The sequence below is a fragment of the Pistacia vera genome, unplaced genomic scaffold (assembly GCF_008641045.1).
Source record: "Pistacia vera cultivar Batoury unplaced genomic scaffold, PisVer_v2 Contig212, whole genome shotgun sequence".
Lineage (NCBI taxonomy): Eukaryota > Viridiplantae > Streptophyta > Magnoliopsida > Sapindales > Anacardiaceae > Pistacia > Pistacia vera.
The window spans coordinates 2,230,104-2,254,396 of NW_022196016.1; the positions used below are offsets into that span (position 1 = coordinate 2,230,104).

Below are 24,293 nucleotides of genomic sequence, written 5' to 3' on the forward strand. Positions count from 1 at the left end.
TCTAGAAATATTATCTTATTTTTTTAATTACTTTTAGACCCCATAAGGTTATTAATTTCATTAAATACCCCCTAAAAAAAGTTTAAAAATTAGTAAAAACACCCCCACAACCAATACTTGCCAGATTCCGGCAACCACCATCGGTGGTAGCCAGAATCTGTACAATGGCCTACCTGCCGACTAGAAATGGCCGAAAGTTCACCGATCTGACCTTTTCCGACCAGATCCACCACTGATTTGGCCAGAAAATGCCAGATCTAACTGTAACAACAGCCAAATCTTGGCCATCGATGACTAAAAACGGCGACCATATCTTTGGCCGTCGTTTTGGCATTTTTTGGCCGTCGCGGCCAAAGCAGGCCGTGGATCTGGATCTGGCCGGTGGATCTGGTCAGAAAAGGCCATAATGACGCGTTACGACACAGATCTGACCGGTTTATGTCGTAACGCGATTTTTCGACCAGATTCCGACGGTGGTGGCTGGAATCTGACACTGCAGGTGGTGGGGGGTGTTTTTGTCATTTTATACATTAGAGCGTTTAATTAAATTAGCAAACCTAAGGGCTTTTTCATACATTTTTAAATTTTACCTCATAATACTCCCTTATCCAATTACCCAATATTATTCCTAAAATTCTATCAAAATAATAAACCAAACGCACCATTAATGTTTTAGTTGGTTTCGTCTTTATCCACGTTCATTACTTCCATTTCCATCGTTCCATGGAAGGTAAATTAAGTATGATGCTGATGAAATTAATATTAGAACGTCTTGATATAGAGCGTCTTTCATTTACATTTTCATATTGAATATTTTATAATTTCAATTATTTATTTCAAATTCGGAATAAACATAATAATAAAAATAAGATTATAATTATTCTTAGCAAGGATGATGAAATGATTAAATTTATGCTCATCAATGATATTTAATTTTCTATGTAAATATGTTCCTGTTAGAAACTAATTGAAAATAAACAACCAGCCCAGGGAGAAAAATCTAGAATAGAATTACAGAACAGAACAACAGTAATGATGCATGTGATGGACTGATTCAGAAAAATTAAATTAAATAATTAAATAATATATCTAATCTTTGATTGGCTACTTTCTTGACTTTGTGAACACATGGGCCGGTTGATTCCTGGAACTACACGCCTCATAAAGAGAGGAAAGCAAGAAGAGTGTATTTTTTATTATTTTTTTTTAATTGGTGCCGGGGGCCACTCGTGGCCGTGGGACTGGGAGACGAATCTTTGATGTATTTCTGTCAATGTTTTAAAAATCAACCCAAGGCGAAACCGAGTAAAGTTGTTGGTCTTTAGATGATTGGTTTAAGCGCTTTGACTGGCGGATCAAACAAGTGACAAAATTTTTGAAATTTAGTAAATATATCTCTAAATATTATTAAGTTTTTATAAGTTTAAAATTTAATAAATACACTCAAAATACAAATTGATTGGCAATTGATTGACGATGGTAACACTCCAAATGCAATCACAATCGTCCATTTAACCCATTCTCCATAAAATCTATCTAAGGTCTAACCAAAATCAGGTCAATTTTGGTCAGATCTCACCAATGCCAACGTCGGTATTCTAAGTCAGATCTTACCAATGTTTGTATTGGTATTCTATGTTAGATCTCACCGTCGCCAGCATCGAAAACGCTCACCATCACCTCAAAAATACTCTCTTCTTCCTTTTGACCAAAATTGTGAGTTTTTTTTCCTTTTTTTTTTTTTTAAGAAAAAAAGAAGTTAATCAATTTAGAGATAATTTTAAATTTTAAGGGTTTAATGCCATTTCCCTAAGGTTTTATTGAATAAAATTCCCCTACAAATAATATTTACCCTCTACCATCAATATTTATATTTCATTAAGATTTTGACCGTCGCCCTTGATTTATTAATTTTACTTCCATATGCTATTTTATGTGCATGCTATTGCGGTAATGTGTGTTTCTTTATGGTTAACTGAAAGGTGTAGATGTAAAAAATGGATGGAATTGGACTACAATTTAAAATGTTTCATTTGTCAAATTTTATTCTTAATACATTTTAGGATATGATTCTAAGAATGTTTTTGGTATATTTTCTAAAAATAATTAGAGTATTTTTAGCCTCCTAAGTTTGTTAATTTAATTAAACACCCTCTACAATGAAAGTTTAAAAATTGATAAAAACACTCATATCCACCCAACTATTGCCGGTAGCCGGCCACCACCATCGGATGGTGGTCGTAAGCCCTCGAGATGGTGCACAACGGCTAGATCTAACCGGTCGTGCACCGGTTTAACCTTTTTTGGTCATATCTACTGTGGATTTGGCCAAAAATAACTAGATCTACAACCACAAATCTGGTTGTTGAGAATTGTCATATCTTGGCAATTAACAATCAGATCTTTAGTCATAGATCTAGCCGTTTCCAACCAGATCTATAGTGGATCTCGAAAAAGGACAAATCAATGCATAATCGGTTAGATCCAATTAATCGTCAATCCTTACAACGTCGGTGGCTAGTGGTGGCTATTGACGGGTGATAGTGGCTTGGGTAAGTGAGGATGTTTTTGTTAATTTTAAAACTTTTATTAAGAAAGGTAATTGTTAATATTTTAAGTTTAATAAAATATGATTGAATTTTAACAAGAATTGCGAATATTAAAACAAACGTGTATTTGGATAGTATAGTGGCAAAAAAAAATGAAACAAATGGGCCAACTGGATATTAGTGCTTACTGAAAGAGAAGCAGGGTAGAAGAAGGGGAAGGAGTGAAAAATCCGTAAAAGTACAGTAAGGCAAAGAAATGCACCACAAAAATCTGATAGATCAAATATTAATTAAACTGTTTCTTGCTTTATTTATTTATTATTTTTATTTTTATTATTTTTTTGAAGAAGAAAGATTTGGTAAATATCAAAGGTTTAAGTCTTCTTAAGTGAGCTGAAAAAAACAAAACGTTGAAAGCAACAAAACACTATCTTGAATATTGTGCCAAAAGTAGAAGGTGTAAAATGTAAATTCCACAATCAATAATATAAAAATGGACATTGCCAGACCTTATAATAAAGTAATAACCATTGAAGTTGTAGTCTTTGTCTTTCATCATCAATAATTGAACAGAGCACACAGTTTAAGATTCTCTAACAGATATATATCATCATTTTTCATTGTGCGGTGGAAAGCAAATTGATGCATGCGACCAAAGTTAAAGTGATGACCACAAAAATAATTTAATGTTTTAGTTGGTTTAGTCTCTATCCAAGTACATTACTTCCATTTCTATCATTCCATGGCGTAAAATTAAGAATGTTTTAGTTGGTTTCACCATGAATATATATATATATATATATATATATATATATATATATGGATTCAAATTATAAAATACCATTTGAGTCTAATAAGATAAATCCAATAGTAAATTAAGTATTATCATGATAAAATTAATATCAGAATGTCTTGATATAAAATAATTAATATATCATTATTCTCTTATCTGATCAAGATGTCTTGATATTAATTTTATTAAAAATCATACTCATCCACTATTGGATTCAATCTTATATAATTAAGATGATATTTTATAATTTAGATCTAATAGTATCAATACACCGTCAAACATAATTATATCATAACATAATTACTTTTATATAAGAAACAAAAAATAAAAGATTTGATACCTTGTCATTGTAATAATATTTATATATATTTGTCAATATCAAAACTTGGTAGTCTTCTAAATAAAATATATATATATATATATATATATATATACATATATATATATATATAATCAATGAAATATAATCAATGAACATTAAAATTTTAGATATATCATCATCTTATCTTCCTTACTTTTCATATTGAATATTTTATATATTTAGTAATTATTTAATTTCGCTTATACATTGCCAACATTTCAAATTCAGAATAAACATAATAAGATTATAATTATTGCTAGCAAGGATGATGTAATGATAAAATTTATGCTCATCAATGTTATGAGAGAAAACTACTTAATAAATGTATATCTTTCCCTTATCTTCTAGTATGTGAAATAAAATAAACAACCAGCCCAGAGAACAAATCTCGAATCACATAGCAGAAAAACAGTGGTGAAATATCTGATTGACGCACTGCCACCGGAGTGGCTCAGCCGTCAATTAAGATTTTTGAATTTATTATTAAAGAGATTTGAGTTTTATTCACCCAAATTGATTATATAGGTGGTAATTAAGGAGATTTATCTGACGGTAGACTTTATCACTCTATGCAAACTAGTTTGGATACTTAGATAAAAATAAAAGGTGTATTTGGTTTATTATTTTTATCCATATTTCTAATCTTATTCTCTAAATAATATTTGGCATATTATTCCAAAAATATTACCTTATTTTTTTAATTACTTTTAAACCCTATAAGGTTATTAATTTCATTAAATACTCTCTAAAAAAAGTTTAAAAATTAACAAAAATACTCCCGTGACTCATACTTGCCAGATTCCAGCAACCACTGTTGATGGTAGCCGGAATCTACCACAATGGTGAATTACCGATCAGAACTGGTCGGTAATTCACCGATCTGGCCTTTTCCAGCCAGATCCACAGTGGATCTGGCCGGAAAAGGCCAGATCTAACCGTCAGTGATGGCCAAAAAAATTGCCGTCATTGACAGTCAACGACGGTCATATATTTGGTCGTTGCTGACAGCCTTTGGCCTTTTCCGACCATTGACAGCCACATATGGCCGTAGATCTGACCTTTTCCGGCCAGATCCGTGGTGGATTTGGCTGAAAAAGGCCATAGTGACGCCATACCGGCCAGATCCGGCTAGTATGTGTGGTTATGCAATTTTTCGGCCAGATTCCGATGATGGTAGCCGGAATCTGGCACTGCAGGTGGTGGGGAGTCTTCTTATCATTTTACATATTGGGGTATTTATTAAATTAGCAAACTTAAGGGGTTTTTTTTATAAATTTTTAAATTTTACCTCCTAATACTCCCATATTCAATTATCCAATACTATCTCCAAAATCATATCCAAAATAATAAACCAAACCCATCCAAAATATATTTGATTGACTGACTCAGAAAAATAAAATAAAATAATATATCTAATCTCTGATTGGTTACTTTTTTGACTTTGCGAACACGTGGGCCGCTTGACTCGTGGAACTACACGCCTCAGAAAGAGAGGAAAGCCAAATGAGTTTTTTCTTTTATTGGTGGCAGGGCCCACCCGTGGGAAGGGGAGACGAATCTTCGTTGTTTAGAGTTAGAAAGAAGGGGGTAACGGGCCAGCATATTCTAGCAAAACTCCAAAGTCCAAACCCCACTCTTTACTCCTTTTTTCTCTTTTTCTTTTTTTAATAATCGGGTGGACCAGTTCACGACTAACTCAATTAATCTTTAGGGATATTAAAACTATCATAGATACAAGTTTTAGTACTCATCTCTGTTAACAGTTAGAAGAACTCAAATTCAAAAAATTATGTAAACTTAAAGTATTTTTGTTTTTTTACCATCAGATCACCCAATAAAAGTTATTCAACCCTATTCTCTCACACATATTTTCTCATTTTTTATGATTAGTTTGAGCTTGAGCACTTTGTGAAGATGGACTTGCATATAAAAGTTAAAACCCATTTTGTAACGGGTAATACTAATATTACATTATGAAAAAGTCTTACAAAGATTTCTATACAAAATAATGTGGCAAAAAATAGATGGAAATATGAATATAATGAATTTAACTTTTTATAATCACTCTTCCATTCATTTTTTGCTACATCACTTTGTAAGATTTTTTTGTGCATGTAGTGATGTTGTTTTCTAATACCCTAAAATTCCAAGATTGTGAGTTTTTTTTTAAAGAAAAAAGAAGTAAATCAATTTGGAGATAATTTTAAATTTTAAGGGTTTAGTGCAATTTCCCTCAGATTTTATTGAATAAAATTCCCCTTCAAATAATATTCACCCTTGATTTATTAAACTAAATATCAAAATCTTAAGAGGTAAATTATTATTTCGAAATCTCTGTAATTAATGTATTTAATAGTTACTTAGTTTAATTTGGTTTCACTGCTAAATCATTTTGCGGGCTCTTGTACAGAGCTAGCCACGTAATTATTCTTTTCCACAATGTCCATTTATTACCATAAGACTAGAATAATTAAGCTGTTAAAATTATTTTTACTTCCATATGCTATTCTATATAGAGTAAATGCTATTGCAGTAATGTGTGTTTCTTTATGGTTACTTGAAAGGTGTATATACGTATATATTTTTTTTAATCACAGAGAGTGTCAGGGCTAACTTACACATACATCAACTAATCATTTGACGTCGTAGAACTACAAGTCAGATAAGAGGTATAATGACCATCTTGTTAGTGTCTTGGAGGACTCAAACTCGAAAGGCCAAGAAATCCTCCTTTGCCTTTTTACTATCAAGCTACCCCATGGTGGTTGTGTAGATGTAACGTTGAAAAGTCACTTGGATTACCAAGTCAATTTCAGATTGTAAGTATATAAACAATTGGAAGCATTCAGATATAATATGCGGAAAAATACAAGAGGAAGAGAAAGGTCCAGTTTATCAGTTGTCTTTCAATTGATTGCAGTGTGGTTGATTCTAGGTCATCTAATTGATAATTTCTCAAGGTGAACTCTTTTCTTGCTAGATCTGTTGAAAAAAGAAAAGGAACTTTGCACAAGTCTTTTATGCTGCGTGGTCTCGCCTTCCTATTTCACATTCATTGTTAAAGTTTGGTGGGAAAATATTATTCAGCCTCGTTCAAAATTGTAAAGTCAAATAATAAAAGATATTATAGTCTTTTCGTAGCTTTACCCCGTCAGTTAATAGATTCCATTAACAAAGATTGACAATAGGTGGGAAAATGTTCATTAGCCAAACTTCATTCTGCCATATTTTTAAGGGTTAAAAAAGTATTTGATCTATCAAAGTTGGTCACGGAGAATTCATCTAGACAGAGACTGCTGAAGGGTGGAAAGTTGATAGTTTCTGAAACCGAGTGTACCAGATGTGCTGTGCTAACTTCACAGGGTTAAACAATTTGGTTCAATGTACTCAGCTTGGGAAAAATACAATTTTATCCTTAAATTTTGCCTTAGGTAGTTTGAGCCCAATATAATGTTTTAGTAACAGTTGGATTCTTGCCAGAAAGATTAAAGCATTTAACATTATACATTAGTTCTAGCCAGGTGATAGGTCCCATAATTAGATATAACATTATATATTTTTTTAAATATATTTTAATAAAAGATATTAGAAAACTCTACAGGTTCCTTTATTTTCCTGACCTTATCACCTTGCAAATGTCTAGGGTCAGTTTGGTATGGTTATTCAAATAGAGCTCATGAAAAATGAAAATACAGCTTTTATAAAAAATTTATTGTTTGTAAAAGGGCTTTGTGGTATTAATTTACCTAAAAGATCTTTAATATATAAGAATAGATCAAGTCAAATTAATTTATTAAATTGAGTAATGATATTTTAAAATTTTCAACACCTTAATTAAGTTTAAAAATAGCTTAAAAGATTTTGAGCTTCTCCATAAGTTATAAAATGTTAGGGTAAAAAAATGTCCTCGACCTCAGTGGACTCAAAAACAAAACACCATCAATGGGGCTCAGAGCCATGACCCAATTCTGGTTGCGCCCACAATAGAATTCACATAATGGGCTAGCCCATTGAACCCACCAGACTGCTTACAGATTGAACCCAATCACTAAGTCTTTGATTTACTTAGGCCTCACCATTAGTTTATCCGAGCCCATACCCATTGATCCAGGATCACCTACAGAACCTAGGGTTTAGACCCTAAGGCCATCTATTTCCTATTTTAGTACTATCCAGATTCTCTTGAAGAGATCTACCTACATCCTAATTCGTCTAAGATTCGAATCTTAGACTAAATTTGACTCCTTCCCCTACTAAGGCAAGTGAATTAAGACATTCCTATTCACCAAGCCTCAACCATTATGGACTAATAGTCCTACTAGGATTCGAAGATCCTACGACTGCTATATAAACAAAGGTCTGTCCTCTCATAATTTGTTCTACATTACACCTTCAAACCCCATAGTTCTCACCCTTGAGAGCTATACACCACTATTGTAGTTCTAGTCTCTGACTAAACTTCTGGTAACCCTCTCTTTCCCTTACCCACACTAAATTAGCCTCATTTAGCCTTGTTAACTTGAGCATTGAAGTGCCTACAGCAAACACCACCCTGGTGTTTCCTATTCGCTTCACGTTTGTTTCTTTGTATGTGCAGGTGCAACGGATTACTAGTGGCCTCAACCTCACTAGATCTGACCGTGCTTTCTGTAACCGTCTACATAAAATAGCTTTTTTTTTTTTTTTTTTTAATTTTATAAACACTTTTAAATTAAACTAAACCTAAAATATTTTTAAAAATGCTTATGACTTCAAATAAGCTCTTTTGATCTGTAAAATAAGTTCAATCAAGTAGAGACTCGAGAATAAACACTTTTAATAACTCAGTGCAACCCAAACTGGAAATAGAACCTCCCGTCCCTATATCAAATATATTAAAATCATATCACAGGGTCATAGACCCACGACAAGAATATAATCCAATAACAAAGTCTCATTCAAAAGTCTATAAGCAAGCTTTTAATATATATTTCATATTTTACGAAGAAATTGGGAAAGATGAAAATCTGAAAACATGCCAAAAGCATCCTAGGAATCTTAATTGGTTAAACTATTTGTCGAAGAATGTATCAAATGCGATTCTAGTTTTGTGGAAACAAAGGTATCTGCAGAAAGAGTATGTGGCTACTTTTAACAAACAAAACTTTAAATTTCGAGGTTTAACGAAATCCCAAATTAATACCCTTGGTTGCATTTATTCCAGATTTTCATCCTTAAACTAACATTGTTAGTGACTATTGGTGGTGGTCGAAAACAGTGAGTGAGGTCGGCCAGTGAAGGTATGGGTTTTGTAGGGAAGATTGTGAGAAGTCAAACGGTGGTCTCGGAAGTGATTTTGGACTTTGGAATCAACCTAAAGAGCCAAAAATCATCGATTTGGATGTTGCTAACATGAGCCGTTTTTTGCTAACATGAGCCCATCTTCTATAAAAAAAAAAGCGTCGATACACTTTAGCGTGCGCCGCACTACAAGGAAAAGTTAGGAATCTGTTACAATAAAGAAAATATTGTTACTTCAAAGGTGAAAATCTGGAATAAATACAACCAAAGATATCAAATTGGGATTTTGCTAAACCTGGGGGTGGGAATATGTCATTTTCTCAAGAAAGAAATCAAACTTTTTCTTTTGGATTCATGACTCAAATTTCCATCATAAATCGGCCCATCCGCATACCATTCCAATTTCCATCAACAAACCATAAGAAAACAAAGGGAAGTGATTTTTAGCACTATCTAATTGATCAGTATCATTCATTACTAATAATTAAAAGTTAAAAATTAAAACAAAATTATAAAATATAAAATATTATATTATTTCTAGTAATTTTCATTAAGGTTAAAATTGTTAAAACAAAAAAGGTATTTAAAAGTGGGGCACACTGATCAATTTGACAGGGGCTAAAAACACTTCCCGAAAACAAAACATAACAAAAATAAATTAATAGCCGTTGACCATATTAATCCTAGTTATTTGTGCCCCCTTAAAATTACTATCAATCTTCAGGTTTTTTAACTCTAATACTTTTTTATTTAACAGAAATTGTAAATAATGAACTTTAGCATAGTCATAATCGTGATAAAATTCTCTCTCTATATATAATTTTTTTTTTTTTAATTAGTTTTGCTCTCCATAAAACTTATTAATTGACATCTTTATTTTTATAGAAAAAAACAAATTCAAAGAATTTTTCAATAGAATGTAATAATTATTATCACTTTATATGAACTTTTAGTTATAAAATGTTAGGGCCAAAAAATGTCTTCGGTCTCAGTGGGCCCAAAACAAAACACCATCAACGGGGCTCAGAACCATGACCCAATTACGGTTGGGCCCATAATAGAATTCACGTAATGGGCCAACCCATTGCACCCTCCAGATTGCTTACAGATTGAAACCAATCACTAAGGCCTCGATTCACTCAGACCTCACCATCTGTTTATCCAGACCTAGACCCATTGATTTAGGATCATCTACAGAACCTAGGGTTTACTTAGACCCTAAGGCCATCTACTTCCTATTTCAGTACTATCCGGATTCTCTTGAAGAGATCCGCCTACATCCTAATTTGTCTAAAATTCCGATCTTAGATGAAATGGGACTCCTTCCCCTACTAAGGTAAGTGAATTGAAGACTTTCCTATTCACCAAACCACAACCATTATGGACTAATAGTCCTACTAGGATTCGAAGATCCTACAACTGCTATATAAACAAAGATCTGCCATCTCATAATTTGTTCAACATTACACCTTCAAACCCCCTAGTTCTCACCCTTGAGAGTTATACACCACTGTTGTAGTTCTAGTCTTCAACTAAACTTCCGGTAACCCTCATTTTCCCTTACCTTCACTAAATTAGCCTCATTCAACCTTACTAAATTGAGCATCGAAGTGCCTATAGCAAACTAGGGGTGTTCAAAAGAATCGGTTGGAACCGGAACCGGTGGTTACCCTGGGTTTGGTTCCGGTTCCAAATTTTTGGAACCGTTACTGTACGGTTCCGGTTCCAGTTCCTATAGTTAGGAATTAGAACCAGAACCAGGAACCAGGAACAGAGACTAATATAAAATAAACTTAAATATTAGGGGGGTTAATAAAAACTTTTGTAGAAAAAGTAATTTGAATACATTTATATTTATATTTCATAACATTTAAAGTAAGTTGGTTTGACTTTTGAGAATCTATCTTTACAAAGTAATGGAGTTTGTCATTTTGAATTTATAATTTGTAATTTTATTTTTGTTAACAAGTGCCAGGTGGGGGGGTATTTGTAAGTTTTTAAGGGTTTTTTTTGCCATTTTAAAAACTTTTGGGGGGTCATTGTAATTTTACAGGGTACCCAGAATCGGAACCTAAACCGTTGTTATAGGTTCTGGTTCTGGGTACCTAGGAACCGGAACCGTTGTTATAGGTTCTAGTTCTGGGTACCTAGGCACCAGAATCGTCGGTTCCGGTTCTGGTTCCAAATTTCAAGGAACCATCGATTCCGATTCCTTCAAAAAGTGTAGGATACCCGGAACCGAACACCCCTATAACAAACACCACCCTGACATTTCCTATTCACTTTACGCTTGTTTCTTTGTGTGTGCAGGTGCAGGTGCAAGGATTGCTAGTGACCTCAACCTCATAGGATCAGACCCCCCTTTTTGTAACCGTCTACATAAAATAGCTTTATTTTATTTTATTTTATATTATAAATGCTTTTGAATTACAACTAAACAACCTAAAATAATTTTAAAATGCTTATGACTTCAAATAAGTTCTTTTGATCTGTAAAATAAGTTCAGTCAAGTACAGACTCTAGAATAAACACTTTTAATAACTCAATGCAATGCAAACTAGAAACAGAACCTGTCCTCCCTATATCAAATATATCATATAAACAAATATATGAAAATCATATCACAGGGTCTTAGACGCCCGACAAGAATATAATCCAACAACAAAGTCTCATTCAAAAGTCTATAAGCAAGCTTTTAATATATATTTCATATTTTACGAAGAAATTGGGAAAGATGAAAACCTGAAAACATGCCAAAAGCATCCTAGGAATCTTAATTGGTTAAACTAGTTGTTGAAGAATGTATCAAATGCGATTCATGTTTTGTGGAAACAAAGGTATCTGCGGAAAAAGTCTCTGGCTGCTTTTAACAAAGAGAACTTTAAAGGCTATTTGTAAAAGAAAGAGCCAGTAAAGATATATTCCCATTCGAGGTTTAGCAAAATCTTAAATTAATACCCTTGATTGCATTTATTCCAGATTTTTACCCTTAAACTAACATTTTTAGTTACTATTGGTGGTGGTCGAAAACAGTGAGTGAGGTTAGCAAATGAAGCTATGGGTTTCGTAGGAGAGATTGTGAGGAGTCTAATGGTGGTTTCAGAAGTTATTTTAGACTTTGGAATTGGCTGAAAAAAGCCAAAAATCGTTGGCTTGGACACTACTAACGTGAGCTGCTTTTTTCTAATATGAGTCCATCTTCTATCAATAAAAGCGTCGATACACTTTAACGTGCGCCACACTATAAGGAAAATTTGAGAATCTGTTACAATAAAGAAAACATCATTAGTTTAAGGGTGAGAATCTGGAATAAATGTAATCAAAGATATCAAAGTAGGATTTTGCCAAACCTCGGGTGGGAATATGTCATTTTCTCAAGAAAGAAATCAAACTTCTTCTTTTGGATTCATGACTCAAATTTCCACCACAAACCATTCATAAATCGGCCCATCCGCATACCATTTCAGTTTCCATCAACAAACCATAAGAAAACAACGGGAAGTGATTTTTAGCACTATCTAATTGACCAGTACCGTTCATTACTAATAATTAAAAGTTAAAAATCAAAACTAAATTATAAATTATAAATTATTATATTATTTCTAGTAATTTCCATCAAGGTTAAAATTGTTAAAACAAAAAAGTAATTAAAAGTGGGGCACACTGATCAATTTGACAGGGGCTAAAAACACTTCCCGAAAACAAAACATAAAAAAAATAAATTAATAGCCGTTGACCATATTAATCCTAGGTATTTTTGTTCTATTACATTTGTGCCCTCTTAAAATTACTATCAATCTTCAGGTTTTTTAACTCTAATACTTTTTTATTTAACAGAAATTGTAAATAATGAACTTTAACATAGTCATAATTGTGATAAAATTCTCTCTCTCTATATATAATTTTTTTTTTTTTTTTGTTTATTAGTTTTGCTCTCCATAAAACTTATTAATTGACATCTTTATTTTTATAAAAAAAACAAATTCAAAGAATTTTTCAATAGAATGTAATAATTATTATCACTTTATATGAACTTTTAGTTATCATATATTATTCTAAATTTTAAACTATGATTTTTTTTTTTATCATATTTAGATATAAGACTCTTATTGAAAATTCTGAGTCAATCACTTAATCCAACTAACAAAGTATTATTAAAAAGTCATACACACACGACAAGCAAGTATGCATATAAACTGACGTGGCATACCACATCAGCACCATGTGGCATGTGGGCCCAAATGACACTTATATAATATTAAATATTGTGAATCCCATGTCATGTGCCACATCAGTTTGTAAAACCCATGTGATGATAAAAAATAATATATACTAATGGAAATAGCATGTGATAAAACTATAATGACTATGGATTGGCTTCTTATGTTCCACCCCGAGACAAAAAAATTGGACTCCATGACGAACTATGGAGCTACATGGAAAGTGGGGGAAAATGTTGGGAAAAGACTGAGCATATAAATCTCAGAGAGTGGCTTCTAACAGGAGAGTAAATCACTTTACTTTGGTCCCCACAGTTTTAATAAATGTGTTTGTGGGGGAACTATGTAGATTTTGTTAAAAATGTCCCCCATAGTTTCAGAAATGCATCAAACGAGGACCTAAACCGTGACGCCATCTGAACTCCTTTAGGCTATGAAGGGTCAACTCGGTGAAGAAGAAGAAAAAGAAAAAGAAAAAGAAGAAATGAAGAAAAGAAAAAGAGGAGATAAAGAAAAGAAGAAGGGGGTGGTGAAGAAAAAATAAAGGAAAGAAAAAGAAGAAGAGATAATGAACTCTAAAGGCTCTTCGTAAAGAAAGAAATCAAGCTTTTGTTTTTGAAACGTGAGCATGTTTTCCAAGTCATGACTCAAATTTCCACCACCAACCTTAACATCTTACATCAACAAAGTATCAGAAATCTAAACATAACAAGAATAAATAAAAACAAGAAATTTCGTAAAATAGTTTGCTTTCATATTGAACAATGGAACCGGTGAAGGAAGATGCAGAAGTGTACGTAGAGCTAGAGAAAGAGAGAGATGAAGTTACCGCCTTTAAAACCAAAGGTGCCAGTAGCAGAGATCGAGAGAGAAGGAGAGGCAGAGGCCTCACTAACCGGAGATCAAGGAGCCCAACTGTGGTAATTCCACCACCATGCTTTTTGTGTGGGACATCAACTTTTGCAGGCACAGGAAGTAGCACTTCTAGATGCACATCGTCGGCAGCAATTGGCTAAGGAAGTTGCATTTTTGGCAGTATGCCTACGCCAACGGCAAGCTCTGGATGTAGCATTTTTGGCAGTACGCCATCGGCAAGCACTGGAAGTAGCATTTTCGGTAGCATGCCTACGCCATCGGCAAGCACTGGATGTAGCATTTTTGGCAGTACACCATCGGCAAGCACTGGAAGTAGCATTTTTGGCATGCCTACGCCATCGGCAAGCACTGGATGTAGCATTTTTGGCAGTAAGCCATCGGCAAGCACTGGAAGCAGCATTTTTGGTGCTGTAACTCCACCTATTGCTAGCACAGGAAGTAGTATTTTTGGCTGTACATCTTTCAATCCCAAGCACTGGAAGTAGCATCTTTGGATTCAGTGTCGGAGCTACTTCTTCAGCTTCTACCAACCAGGCTCAAGTTTCTAACCCTTTTAGTGTTGGAAGTGCTCAGGCATCTGTTAATGCAACTGTTCTTGCAACTTCAACTCAGAGCACGCCTAATCAATTTGGATCAATTTCGTCATCTACGTCATTTGGGTTGGCTGGGAATCCCGCCTTTTCCTATGGCAGTTATTTATATGGCTCCTCAACTTCTGTGGCTAAACCTTTTGGTTCAACTCCTACATTTGGATTGAATTCCACTTCTTCGTCAGAGGCCAACTCAATCAGCTCCACCAGTGGCTCTACCAACGATGTATTTGGTTCCAGTTGGCAAGCTCCTAAGACTCCCTCATTTGCTTCAAAATTCAACTCTTCATCTCCCTCAACTAGCCTCAACTAGGTTTCTGTTTGGAGCAACAGCTTCGTCTGCTGCTACTATCAGTGCTCCTTTGTGTGGGTCATCCACGAATACCACATCAAGTTCCGGTTTTCCGTTTTCTTCAGCTGCAGCAGCCACCTCATCACAACCTGCCTCTGGTAATGCGGGTTCTGTGTTTACATTTGGTTCTACTCCCTCAAATAATAATAATGATCAAGAGGGTATGGAAGACAGCATGGCTGAGGACACAGTTCAGGCAGCCACACCTGCAGTTCCAATATTTGGTCAACAACCCATGACACCTTCGACTGGCTTTGTCTTTGGTTCAACAACTCCATCAAGAGCAAATCCTTTCCAAGTTGGAAGCCAACAGAGTCTAGCCACCCCCCAGAACCCTTCTCCATTTCAGGCTTCTGGTAGTTTAAACTTCAATGCTGGAGGTAGCTTCACATTGGGCAGCTACGGTGTTTACAAGTCTCAAATAAAAATCAAGAAACTCAAGGGCAGGCACAGGAGGAAGTAAATACAACAATTCTGACAGGTAATTTGGTTTCCTTTTAGGAGGCCGTGGTTATTTCCAATGCTGAAAAGAAAAAAATTAAGGACAAGAGATTAACAGCATGAGCTTTGCTGTTGGGTTAGTCCTTCCTTTAACACTTACTTCTGGGCAAAAATTTTATAGTTGCACTGCTAGGTATGAGTTGTCACAATTTTGTAACAGTCTTAGTAGCAAAATCTGAGAACATTTATATGTAATTATATGTAATTATGTACCCTGTTATATGTAATTATGTATCATAAAAGAAAAGGATATGAATTTTATCCTCCGTCTTCACTTGAATATTAACTCTCTTCTCCTTTTCCAATTTTCCTTTTCTTTGTTTCAGATTCTTGTATGGTTTTAATATTTTTTTTTTCCCAGGCAATCAATTATATGATAGAAAGTGATGCTTTTTTTTAAGTTTTGGTAGAATCGTATTTATAATGTGTTTTGCTGAGGTTTTATTATATTCGTAATTTTATCGGATATGAGATCAGAACATTTCGGATGCCTCGCTCTTCTGCGCTTTGATGAGTAGCCGTAGGTAGCGCATGTAATTTCTCTATTACTTGTGTCTTTGTCAAGAAGAATCATGGACCCAACGGCAAGAATGCATATTGATTGGGCCGCCCCGGTGATCCACCTGTGCAGGGTAGCTGACACCATCCATCTTGTTCATGCTGTCTCAAGTATGAAGCCGGACTTGTTTTCTCATTTGTTTGGTCGTGTAGTTTGTTGTTTTTTATGAGAGATTGAATTTTGTTTGTGGTTTTTGGTGGGTTTATTTCTGTCATTGTGAATAACGAGATTCATGTTTTATGCAAATAAAGAGTGAAACATCTGCATACTGAGTTCATCTCCATATTATGGCTGTTTTTAAACGGTAAAGGCTCGCTATTTGTAAAGTAATGGAATCAAACTTTGCTGTCAGAAAACTGACCACCAACCCTTCATGGATGGGCCCATTTCGGCCCATCTGCATAACATTCCAATTTCCATCCCCAGCCTTTTTTTTACTACACGTGTAGAATTTCAACTTTGCAACCTGCTTTATATCAACCATCAAGAGACCATATGATTAAAAAATAAAAACAAGATTTTTTTTTTTTTTTTTTGTCTGAAATTTCGTAAAATAGTTTGCTTTCAAACTGAACAATGGAACCGGTGAAGGAAGATGAAGAAGTTTACAGCTGGAGAGAGAGACGGGCGAGAGAAGGAGAGGCAGAGACATATTAATAGCCGTTGATCATGGTCCTAACAGCAAGCATGCTTTTGATTGGGCCCTCATTCATCTCTGCAGGCTTGCTGACACCATCCATCTTGTTCATGCAGTTTCAAGTATGAAACCATACCTTTTTTTGTTATTTGTTTGGTCGTGTAGTTTGTGGATTTTGATGAAAGATTGAATTTTGCTATGTGGGTTTTGGTGGGTTTGTTCTTGTAGCTGTGAATAACGAGATTGTTTATGAGGCCAGCCGGGAGCTCATGCAGAACCTTGCTCTAGAGGCTCTTGAAGTTGCTATGGTAAGTCAGTGATTGATTTGATTTTCTTTTTTAATAGTCTTTTGTGAACTTCATCCGTTGTTGTTTGAGAGATGTTAAAAAAGAAAATCTGCTAGAATTTGTTTGATTTCTAAAATTAGTTGGAGTTTCTGTTTATGTTAGTTTAATGAAGTGGATCAACTGATGATATCCTTTATAGGTCAAATGAAAAAAAATCAAATAGCAGTACTAGGCTTGATCCAAAATTACTTGATTTGAAGCCTGCATCAATGCAAACAATGAGCTGCTGAAAGACTTCTGGGTCCTTGTTCTTAGCTTTGTATATATGTTGCAACTCCATATTTGTAAAGTTTGCTTCTTCATTGATATACAGTACAGTTACAGGATTATAATTCCCTCGATCATGCACTGCAATATAAATTTTAAATTAGTATATGATTAGCTTTTAAAGAACTTAGTAACATGAATTGATGTGTCACAAAATGAATGGAAAGAGTGAAAATAAAAATGTGAATACAATAAATGAGAGAGAAGGATGTTTTAGTTTATATTAAACCTTCATATGGTTGTTGTGTAGTATTGTAACTTTGAGAATCAATGCAAGGTGTTATGAGAAGAGTTAGCATTAAATTATTGTAATTGACAGGGGCCAGGTGATGACCGAGGCTCGGATTGTGCAAGGTGAAGCAGGTAAGGTAATTTGCAAGGAAGCTGAAAGGATGAAGGCTGCAGCTGTGGTTATGGGTATCCGAGGCAGAAGCTTAATGCAAAGGTTCTTTCTGTGTGTTAGTATGTTTTATTTTTACTGTGGTAATGCCTTATCTTACTGTGGTAGTGCTTCTCTTGTATGTTGTTGGATTTTTGTGCAGTGTACTGCAGGGAAGTGTGAGTGAGTATTGCTTCCACAATTGTAAATCTGCTTCTGTCGTAATTGTTCCTGGAAAAGGTACTACCATCGAAAAACTGAAATTTTCATTGAGTAATTCAAAGTTGCATTGCTGGGGTTAGTTACACAGAGTTCATTATTGTTAGCAGGACTGCAAAATGTGTATTATTTGTAGTATTGGTGTGTCATTGATTCTTTTGGCTTGATGGTATTGTTAGTCCTCCTCTGTTGGCATTGGCACTGATAAGATTGATTGTTGTAATTTTTTTGAATATGATCCTGACTAATGTGACTGAAATTAATGTCTGATTGCCTTGGTGCAAAATTTAAAGAAATGCATGACAGTAAGCGCTTTAGATCCATGGATCCTAGTCTTTCAAAAGCATCAAGCATGGAAATGTTAGTCAATTTTGTATTGTTTGATGCAGCTAGGCTGCATCCTGTAATCTCTATGCCACCTTAGCTCCTATCAACAAACAACATCTCCAGCTCTCTGGTTTCTATGAGTATCATATTGAACTTGAACCAATCATTGTTGGTGGCATCTACCTGTGGATAATTAGAGCGGTGAGAATTCATAAGTTCATCAAAGTAAGTTACAAATGCAGAAATTTTTTGAACATTCATCTATATATAAGCTCCAAAATGAAATTTTCTTTTTACTACATATTTAGTTTATATGGTCTCTGTTTGATCAATCAAGATCATCCCAGATTAGACATCCGCAATAATTCTCAGACACTCTGATATTGCCTCCTGAATGCTGGTCAATACCGCAACTTTCATGATATGATAATCAGTTGTCTCGATGAAGTATGTGATAATAAGACACACTACAGCATAGTCTTCCAATTTGTAGGCGAACACCAAGACTAAAAATTAAAATAACCGTTATTATTCTCAATTTGGGCTTTGGAGCCATTTTTATTTAAGCAAAGATATAGGCAAAGAAGACTTAGCGGTGGAATAATATTGGTGGCCATGTGACTGTGAACCAGTGATAGTGGTGGTGGAGGTGCTGTACGTGGTGGTGGTGGTGATGATAGAGTAGAAGTGATAAAAGACGAACACAATTGATATATAATTTACTAAATTACTTGATGTCCAGTACTGTTACCTAAGACAAGTGCCACTTCCATACGAGAAAGAATGCGATAGCTTGCCGAGATTATGAACTTGGAGAAGATGTCCATAAGCATCACGGGGTTGAACGAGTTCTGTCTCATCAATTGTTCTTGGCTAATGAAGACCATTTCAGTATGTTGCAAGATACAGAAACTGCTACAAATTTTTTTCCTTTTTTCTTTTTCTCTTCGGTTCCTCTCTTTAACCCGTCTTTTATTAGGGCCAAGATTTAACGACAAGTTCTGTAAAGTACATATACGTATATAAGCAAGAGGCTGAAATTCCCCAACATTTTCACTGGACAAAATTATGTTGACTGTGGTCAACACAGTTATCCAATTAAACGATGATTTTTATTTAATGGGTAGGAAATCTGTTTTACAAGGTCGAGGAGCGTTCGGTTTTAGTCGAAGGAAATATTATTATAAGTTTTTCGTCTTCCAACATAGCAAAAAGCAAAAAAAAAAAAAAAAAAAAAAAAAAAAAAAAAAAAAAAAAAATTTTAAAAAATCAAATAACTCGAAAAATGAATAGAAATAAAAAATCAAAGAATCGTTATTTAATTACTAAGCATGCCTAGAGCTGGGCATTTGGGATCGGGCCCAAAAGCCCAGCTCTAAAACCCGGTCCTAGGACCGGTCCTTGAGAGGATCAGACCTAGGAGGCCTGGTCCCAAAATGGGACCAGGCCTAAGGAGGAGGGCCCGGGCCCTCCACTAGGTCCTCCTCCAAGGCCCGGGCCTGGGATTGGTCCTAGGCCTGGGCCCAAAAAAAATTATATTTTTTCAATATAGTCCCCTATCAAATTACATAAAACCCCCTATTAATTTAAATATATATAAATTATGAGAGTTAAAATGAAATTTTACAAAATTTATATAAAAAAAAATCTTCCAGGTCTAAAAAATTTATAAATTTTACCCCTAAAAAATACTAAAAACCCCCTCTAAAATTTCATTTTGCCCTCAAAATATAAAAAAATTGAGGGGAGAAAATAAATTTGTCCAAGGCCCATGGGACCAGTCCCGACCAGGCCTAAGGCCTGGTCCAGGTCCTGATTTTTCTCATGTCCCAGGCCCATGAGTGGGACCAGTCCCAAACGGGCCTAGGCCTGGGCCTGCAAGGGACCGGTCCCTTGCCCAGCTCTAAGCGTGCCCATATAACTTCAAAATAAAGAATATTTTTTTAACGAGATAATCTCAAATTTTGTTAACTGCATGTGACAAACCTCAAGGACTAGAAGATTACTTAAAACGTCTGCTAGACTTAAGTGTTGCGTACAGTAGTCAAATTGGAGGTTGTTTAAGTGATCAAGAGTGTTTGGGTTAGCTTATGTACACCTCAACTAACTCCTCAGAGGCCTTGAAGTAAACAGCCAGATAAATCTCTCAGTGGCCACCCCTATTAGGGGTCTAAATGGATCAAACTTAAGGCTTTTTGAATAATACACACAAAAGTCCTGATTGACTGTTAGCTCACCCAGTGTTGAGATTATCTTTTATTTTTTAATTTTGATTTATATATTCTAAATAGAAGTTATTGTTTCTACTTTGAATTGTATAGTGTCTTTTGCTATTTATTTATTTATTTATTCAAATCATTGACATGTTTAACTAGAGTTGTATAGTAAGGTTTCAATCTATTTTGAATAATTCTTTTCACTAATACAATATTTGTATACAAAATCTTGTATATAAGATAATGTAGCATTACATTTCTATTAACATATATATTTTTACTGACAGGAAACATCCTTAATCCTCCCTCAAAGTCTAATATAAAACTTTGCATTGTACTAAATTCTAGCCAAGTGATAAGTCCCATAACTAGGTATAAAATTTTATTTTCTAAGAAAATTCGATGGAGTTTCCTTTCGTTCCTCTGACCTTACCACCTCGAAAATACTAAAATAATTCACTTCTAATAACTCAATGCAATCCCAAACTACAAATGGGATCTCTCGTCCCTTCATCAAATATATCATATCAACAAAATCTAGAAAAACATATCATAGGGTCTAAAAAAAATAAGATTTACACAGTCCCACATGCCATTCAACTAGGCATATAAATATACAACCCAGTTGATGCATAAAAAATAATATATAAAAATGGCACGAGCTATGGAACTTCTTCTTGGAAAGCAGGGAGAAGATATACAAATCTCACTGAGTGGATAAAAGCTTTATTTTAAAAGCAAAAAAATAGAACATTTACGTATACATTGTCATGAGCAGTGTTGTCTTTTATATCTTTTATCAACGTCTTAAATGAATCCTATTAAAATACTACTCATAACTCATAAAATTATTAATGTGGCAATTCAAAAGTTGTTATAAATGGCTCAGCATAATATTGTCCACTTTTGCGCTGCAGGACCTCATGATTTTATTTCTAGCTGGAGGCCCAAAACGCGTCATATTGAGTTAAGGCTTATAGCTTCATATATCCACGTACCCCCCTCTCACATAGAGCGATGTAGGATTTCACAACACACACCCCCATTGCGATTGTGCTGATAGCGTATTATAAATGACCCAACATGATATTATCCACTTTGGTACTATAAGACCTCACGGTTTTGTTTATAGGTTTCATGTTCAAAACGCGTTATATTGGGTTAAGGCCTATAGCCCCATATATCCACGCAACCCCCTCCGACACGGAGCGATGTGGGATTTCACAACAAAAGTCAAATTTTGATATTGTTGTTAAGAAATAAAACTAAATATTGTATTTATGTTTCATTTAAAAGTTTTTCATAATTAAACTATTTAATCTTACATCTGTATTCTTTTATTAACATTTTGTACTTATCCGAGTGATAATACCCCTAATTTAATTATATTTTTACTGTCATGGTTATCTAATAATAAAGAAAAAAACTTCATATCATGCATTATAGATTATCATAACATTTTAGGTTATCATGTGTGAAGGCATATTAATAATCTAAACATAAAATATTAACCAAAAATATAAATGAATTTTCTTAATAATTTTTAATTTTAATTTAACGTTTTCATCAAATGTTTTAAGTTGAAGGGTAATTTTGATCGAAAAAGTACTTAACTTCTTGATGTATTGCTTGAAATTTATATATTATTAATTTTTTGTTTGTTTTGATAATTATAGTACTTTCTTCGTGTATCACACATTTAATTCTATTTCTTAATACATTTGACAAAACAAGTTTTAAACTACTTGTAAGATGGTCGATTATCATTTCTCTATGGGTGAACAAGAAGGGGGTGAAACTAGAAATTTATTTTGAGGATGATTGAAAATAATACTTAATTACATATAATTTTTTTTTTTTTTTTTTTCTGATAAATCTTGATGGAGCGAGAAACATTTATTGATAGAAAAAACGATATACCTAATTTGGAAGACATAATGAACCTTTAGAATTTGTTTGATCAAACTTATCCGCTAGCAAAAGAACTTATTTAAAAGCATAAAAACTTTTTCTAAAGTTGTGTGGTAGTATCTCGTATGCAACATATTACTTTATATATTAAATAAGATATTTAAACTGTTGAAATTTCAAAAGTATCCTATTCTATTTTACAGGTTAGACTTAACTTATTCTTATATATTAAAACCCTTTTTGGTAAATTAATACTAAGAAACGCTTTCTATATTCTCTTAACCAAACAGCTAATAAATCTCTCAGTAAGACTACATTTTCAAATCACTACTTCAATAACCTTTACTCAAATAAGTTGTACCAGATGGGGTCTTACCATGCCAAATTTATTTTATATTTAAATAAATAAGAAACTATAATTATGTGATAATAGAGTAAAAAGGAATTTACAAATGAGAGAGAGACATATATTACATTTTCCTTGCCCAAAACAGTCAAAGGCTAATAAGGTCATTAACTACTATTTTATTGACTTCCGTAAACGATGTCTGAACAACGATGGTGCTTTTAATAGCTTCCAATAATCATCGTGGTTCTTCTTACTTTCATATCTCTCAGGGGTAGCGGATGAGATTAGCCTTTATTCCTTTTCCGAAAATTTTAGCCGGGATGATCCAACATCTGGTTCCGCCACTTATATTTGGGTACCTGGATCTGTAGAAGATGTATATAATGGAAAAAAAGAAAAGCATATTGACATAACTGACAATGGTTAGCCGATGGTAGTACACGTCCCATAGACTGTCACGAAACAAGCTTTCGTTTGCTTTAATATAAAGAATGCTAAGGAAACTTCCAAGCCCAAAAACGAACTGTGTAATTTCGCATGCATACTCTTTCCATGGATCCTGGAACTGCTCAACGGTGAACTCATCTAGTCCAGTTTCAACAAGCCCTTCCGTGAGACCTAATAGAAAGTACTGAGGAGAAAGCCAGAATATACTCATGGTATTCATGTCTGATAATGCCCTGCGATGCTGCTCAACCTGCCATGCAATAGAAGAGCAAAGTATAGATGAAACAATTCCACCCCAAATTCCAACTTGTATAGCCGTTTTCTTTTTAGCTTCTGGTATCCACTTTGAGTGGATTAATAAAGATAACAGATAGGAGGCCATTCTCCGTGAAAGACTTTGAAGTATAAATAGGGAGACTATAAAATCTGAGGACTTCATGTTGTATCCCTGCTCAGGAAAAAAGGAGTCGCCTGTTGATACTACCAAACCAACCACAAGAATGGTAGTCCACATGGGAATCATACTTAAAAAACGCTTTACTAACTGGACTTGTGACGCACTGCAAATCCTGCCAAACTTCTTCTGTTCTTCTTGACTGTGAGCGGAGGACTCTATAATGGCAACTTTGTCAAGCCCTCTGCGATTCAGAGAATTATTATCTAATAAAAAAAAAAATTACAAATGACCAAAAAAAAAAAAAAAAAAAAAAAAAAAGAGGAGAGATGAAGGCTTAGGGTTAATGTTTCCATGGTTTCTATTTAGCTCAATAGATAACTAGTTCTTTCTTTGTGTCAATGTTATAGATACATATACACCAGACCAATGGTAAAATAAAAAAAATAGGGATGTACATACCTGAGCCAATTGATTTTCGGCGACAACTGAAATTTATCTTCGTCATTATCATAATCGACGGGATGATAGGAAGAGGTAGGATATCCAAGAATCCAAATTTGTAATACGAAAGCCTTGATGACACTGAAAATTACACTAAAACCATTGCCAACACCAGCTAATTCTCTAGGTTTAGGATGGTACAGATGAGTATTGTAACAGAACAAGAAGCAAGCGCTTCCCATCATCCATGTTGCGATCAATACATTGTTTTTCCA

At 34.2% G+C, this 24,293-nt stretch overlaps 2 protein-coding genes across 2 annotated transcripts; one reads left to right on the forward strand and one right to left on the reverse strand.

Annotated features, from left to right (window-relative positions):
- Window positions 1–16,094: 16,094 nt before the first annotated feature.
- On the forward strand, window positions 16,095–18,638 carry LOC116129551. The gene is made up of 6 exons (XM_031415268.1): window positions 16,095–16,229; window positions 16,693–16,840; window positions 16,947–17,026; window positions 17,659–17,777; window positions 17,875–17,951; window positions 18,355–18,638. Exons 1-6 carry the CDS (start codon window positions 16,095–16,097, stop codon window positions 18,636–18,638), a joined length of 843 nt encoding a protein of 280 aa, XP_031271128.1.
- A 4,360-nt stretch (window positions 18,639–22,998) lies between these two features.
- Window positions 22,999–24,260, reverse strand: LOC116129552 (protein NRT1/ PTR FAMILY 5.5-like). Its single transcript, XM_031415270.1, has 2 exons — window positions 24,037–24,260; window positions 22,999–23,818 (listed from the first exon to the last, which is right to left on the reverse strand). Exons 1-2 carry the CDS (start codon window positions 24,258–24,260, stop codon window positions 22,999–23,001), a joined length of 1,044 nt encoding a protein of 347 aa, XP_031271130.1.
- Between the last annotated feature and the right edge of the window lie 33 nt (window positions 24,261–24,293).